This window comes from Ziziphus jujuba, chromosome 5 (genome assembly GCF_031755915.1).
Source record: "Ziziphus jujuba cultivar Dongzao chromosome 5, ASM3175591v1".
Taxonomy (NCBI): Eukaryota; Viridiplantae; Streptophyta; class Magnoliopsida; order Rosales; family Rhamnaceae; genus Ziziphus; species Ziziphus jujuba.
Genome location: NC_083383.1, coordinates 9,248,448 through 9,253,766, shown reverse-complemented (window position 1 = coordinate 9,253,766; position 5,319 = coordinate 9,248,448). Strand labels below are relative to the sequence as shown.

At 34.4% G+C, this 5,319-nt stretch overlaps 1 protein-coding gene across 1 annotated transcript; it reads left to right on the top strand.

Moving 5' to 3' along the window:
* Positions 1–3,339: 3,339 nt before the first annotated feature.
* On the top strand, positions 3,340–4,779 carry LOC107420677 (dehydration-responsive element-binding protein 3). The gene is made up of 2 exons (XM_025074500.3): positions 3,340–4,431; positions 4,612–4,779. The coding sequence occupies exon 1, from the start codon at positions 3,626–3,628 to the stop codon at positions 4,400–4,402; it is 777 nt and encodes a 258-aa protein (XP_024930268.1). The 5' UTR covers positions 3,340–3,625; the 3' UTR covers positions 4,403–4,431; positions 4,612–4,779.
* Positions 4,780–5,319: the final 540 nt, after the last annotated feature.

Below are 5,319 nucleotides of genomic sequence, written 5' to 3'. Positions count from 1 at the left end.
ATTAAAAAAGAGTTCTAAATAAATAAGTTTGAAATTATAGCTGGTAAACATTTTACAAGTGATGTGGCAGACAGTGATTAGTCCCTTTTTTCAATCCTGACCGATCATAAAATATTATTTCACATGTTTATTGATTAATTGGATGTGTTCTCTTTTCCAATAAAAATGTAACTAAAATCCCATTGAAGTGGAAATCCATCAACCGACTAGAAGTTGATAAAAAAACATGGCATGTCTTATCAGAGGCCGGCTTGATTTTTTTGGAGATTGCAAATCCCAGAAGAGGACCCAGATTCAAAGGTCTATCCTTCATGTCTGCTTTGTTCATATTTTATATGTATGTACCTCGTATGCATATATATATATATATTTATATATATATATATAGATAGAAAAGTTACAGTACGGTTCATTTATTTGATCCATATCAAAATTGATATTTAATGTTGATTTTACTATATACATATATATAGTAAAGTTGATATTTTTTTCAAAAAATATCGATTTTGATGCAGATCCATATGCAAAGGGACTGTACCATAATCTCCTTATATATATATATATATATATATATATATATATTTAACTGTATGAATTTTAATATTAACGGTAATTTTTTAAAAACTTATCATTAATATTTATTTTTGTATAATAGTATTAACAACAATTTACTCAAAAATCATCGTTAATATTGAAGTTCGCATGACAAAAACATACAAACGTCAACAATATAGACGAATTCTATATATATATATATATATATATATCTGCATGATTTTCTATACTCTGTTTTTTTTCCCCATATATAACTTAAATTATTTGGTTAAAATTAAACGACAAATGTAAATTCGATCTTTAATAACGTTATGATAATGACGTGTTGTTTCTATTAATTTGCTGTGTAAATATATGACCCAAGTGGTCGTGGCAATAAAACCACATAATCCTCTGGTTAATGGGAAATTGTGGTCATGGATTTAAACATGCTCTCCTGCATACGGAAGTCACAAATTCTCACACGCAGGGGGGATATATGGTGCCTGAAAAAAATGGGTCCAATTTTATTTCCATCGATAACTCACTTGTTTTTAAGTACGTACATTTCCAACTTGTTCTCAGACTCAAAAAGTACACCATCTGAAAAATGAGAATGTAATACTAGTTCAAAGATGGGGATCATGATTTACCAAAAAAAAAAAAAAAAAGATGGCGATCATGATTTTTTTTAGCTTGTTCATTGAATATTGAATATAATACTCAGATGTATAAAAATAATTGCTACGAAGCTGCCGATCTCCAATAATTTATATTAACTCATAATTACGGCCATAGAAAATCAACTCTAAAAGAACAAAAAATAAAAATAAAAATTAAGATACTGTGAAAGTGTGAATGAATAACAGTGTACGTACTGCAGTATCTTATTTCTCTTGTTTTTTGTTTTGTTTGACGTTTTTTCAGAAATGAAAAAAACAACATAAATATGGAATAAAATATATGCATGCACCCGTACAGAGTTTGAAACCCTGTCCAGAGTTACCTCTTCTCAATATTCACATTTGCATAAGTGTATATCTGTACTAGCTGTCAAATTTCCCAAAACAATTGGCATTTTCAATAAAAATTTAAGAAAATTAATGATAATTGCAGATCAATAGAATGTACCCAATGGAAATGCCAAGACAAAAAATCATTTATTATTTATACCATTACTTTTCAAAAGCCACGCTAAAATACGAAAATTAATATGTAAGAGGTAGATAGAAACTTGGAGAGGAAAAATGTATAAATAGTGAATAATAATAATGCATCAAGCTATGGTACAACCCTTTAAATTGGAAAAGTATTAAAAATGTTACTTTTAATTTATGGACAATATTATCCAATTTATAAATAATCTGTATTATTTTATTTATGGAACATATTAGCTTGTTTATCGACAATGTTATTACTTTCAAATATTAGTTATTTTATAAATAACATTATTGACTTTATGAATCATTTATATAATTATGAACCACACTATCCAATTTTAAAAGGGTTTTACCACAATTTTCCTTTCTAGCGGCTGTACGTAGAAATTCCCAATAATAGTGAAGCAGAACCAGCGTGTATTTGTATCCATAGGAAACATGTACAGCTCAGGTGGTCAAAATAACCAAAATGGTAATTAAATAAAGCATGTGATTTTGTCATTTTACATTTATATGTCTTTCTTTAAAGATTAATCGTACACTACAGCTGATGATGTGTATAATAAAAATTTTGTAATGATTCAGATTCTGGTGACACCTGGTTGGAGGGGCCCATTTGATTATATAAATAGCCACGGAATTGTCATTTTTAACAAGTGGGGTAGAGTTCATTTATTAGGGTTAAGGTGCTGTATAATCGTGGCAATGCTATACATATTTTGAACCATGGCTTTCCAGCCCGATATCATATTAGGGTTTTGGGACCCAGATCCAGAATGAGGTGTTGATTTCTGTTTGGTGGCTTAAAGTTGGTGTTCAATGCAACTACTACCGGACCATGAATTGGACAATCGATCACTCACCGAAACAAATTCATATACGTGCGGGACTTTAAACACCTCAAGAAAAAAATTATAACACATCTACAAATTAACCCTAAACGCACAATTCGTTTGGTTTTTTTTAACCAAATTACTATTTAAAAGAGGTCCTAATTACTAAAGATGGTGTTTTTATCAATTTTTACCATTTTTATACACATATATACGGTGAACTTTGCTTGGGGACTGATCTACATATTGGCTTATAATATTTAATATTATCCAAAACAATCATCCAAAAAATCAACTTAATATATGATGATACTATAAAAATCCTCGTTTGCCGACCTCAGAGTATTAAAAATATAAAAACTCCCTAACCCACCAAGCTAGGGACACTTGTGAAGTAGATGTTTTTCTTCTCTTCTTCTTTTTGGGTTGAAAAGATGTCTATAGAAGAAAGAATAGTGAAGCTGCTTAAATAATTAAATCTTCTATAAGATTGGAAAGAAGTAGAGAAGGGCAAAGAGATGACAACACATAGGTCGGTCAAGGGACAGAAGTGGGAGAGAACACACAAAACAAGAGGATAATTGAACAGTGAAACATAGGTGAAACAGGTAAAAAATCAGGGAAAAAAAAAAAAAAAGTAAAGGAAATATTAATTGGGGGGGTGGTTTTGCGTGTATATAAAAAGAAGTGGACCCATTGTACCATTGGCCCCAGCAGGGCGACCCGTTTCTCTTGTGGGTCCAATATCTCTCTCTCTCACTCTCGCTCTCTCTCTTTCTCTTATAGTCTTTATATAAATGTTGTATGACTTATTGCGAAATGATGGACCGAATTGATCAACGATTGCTCAACACCTCATATAACATAATCTCTAAACTTGCATGAGAGCCTTCCTTTTCCATTTCCATTTTCTTTGCTTCTTCACCAACAGCACAGCTCTTTCTCTCTCTTTCCTTCTCTCAAACCCCCCACCAACACTCTCCTCACTCCTCTCATAATTCACACACTCTCAACTTGTTTGGTGAAAATAGCAAAAATACAATCCCATATCTATATTCTATATTCTATATATATATATATATATAGAAAGTCAAAAGAATGAGCACTGAAGCCCAAAGTTCAGAAACAGAGAGCAGCAGCTCCAACTCATCTTCATCTTCATCACCACCTTCACCATCCTCAGCAGGCTCAGGCTCGACTCACTCACTCTCCAACATCAAATCCCAGCAGTCATCTCATGATGAAGAACCCAATAAGAAGATCAAGCGCATTCGAGACTCCAGCAAACACCCTGTTTACAGAGGAGTTCGAATGCGGAATTGGGGCAAATGGGTCTCTGAAATCCGCGAGCCTCGCAAGAAATCCCGCATTTGGCTCGGAACTTTCCCTACCCCTGAAATGGCTGCCAGAGCCCACGACGTCGCGGCTCTGAGCATCAAGGGAAACTCGGCGATTCTCAACTTTCCCCACTTGGTTGACTTGCTGCCTCGTCCGGTTTCACTCTCTCCCCGCGATATCCAAGCCGCAGCCACCAAAGCCGCCCAAATGCACAAATTCGACTCGCCGCCCTCGCTCTCGTCCTCCACATTATCGTCATCGTCGTCGTCGCTGTCGTCGCTTGTTTCGGCTATCGACTTGGGGACGGAGTCGGATGAACTGAGCGAGATCGTTAAGTTGCCGAGTCTGGGGACGAGTTATGAATCGTCCGAGTTGAGCAATGAGTTTGTGTTTGTGGACTCGGAGGATGGGTGGGTTTATCCGCCGCCATGGATGCAGAATGTGGAGAATTGTTGTAGTTACGTGGGTAATGAGTTGGGAGTGACAGAGAGCAGTGTGATTTCAAGCAGCTTTGGGAGTTTGTTTTGGGATAATTAGTCACTTGCACCTTTAAAAAGTTTGTAAATGTAAGTGTGTTATTTTTCCTCTTAATTGTCTTTTTTTTTTTTTTTTTTGTCCTTTTGGGTAGTTTTAAGCCCTTTCGATTTTTGTTTGAAGGGCTAAAAACCCTGTATTTTTTTTTTTCTCTGTTTCCTTCTCTGCTTCTTCTTTTGTGTAACATCTGTTTTTTTTTTTTAACTGTACAGTTGTAGGATTGAAAAGAGAAAAATCTCTGTCACAAAATAAATCTTCCCCGTTTGCTGTAAAAATGAGAAAAAAAAAAAATTGACTGCCTTACATATGGCCTAAAAAATGCCCATATGAGTTTCCTTTCCATTTTCAAAACATGTAATTTTCTTGTACTTGATTTTGTACACTAGGACCGGAATTCAAGAAAATTTCTCATCTTTTGAAGCTAACCAACAGTGCATATTCTTAATCTATATAATGTCCGGAATATATATGAGATGGGTTTTTGTTTTTTTTTTTTTTTTTTGGGGGGGGGGGGGTGGAGAACTAAAACGAACAGATAAAGAAAGTAAGAAACAGTTCCAATGAGAAATATGACGTTTGGTGAAAAGCCCAAAACAGAGTAAAATGATAGAAGAAGGGTAATGGTGATGGGGATGAAAGCTTTTATCAGCGAGTTCCCCAGTGACGAAAAAAAAGAAAGAGAGAGACTCAGTTTTTGGAAGAGGGTGTGATTTTTGGCAGCACCCAGAACAAGGAGACGAATGTGACAGTGACAATTTTCCACGTTAGGCCAGATAATAGTATCCGCAAATAGATTTTCTCTGTTTTTACTATATATGTAATAATGGAGGAGGCTTGCACAGTCAGTTTTATTTTTTTACAATCATTTTCTTCCTTGTTTTGTTCGAAATAAAAAATGGTGGCTATTAATTGGCTCGTGT

Coding starts and splice junctions, on each gene's coding strand:
- LOC107420677 (XM_025074500.3), top strand. CDS start 3,626: ATGAGCACTGAAGCCCAAAGTTCAGAAACAGAGAGCAGCAGCTCCAAC.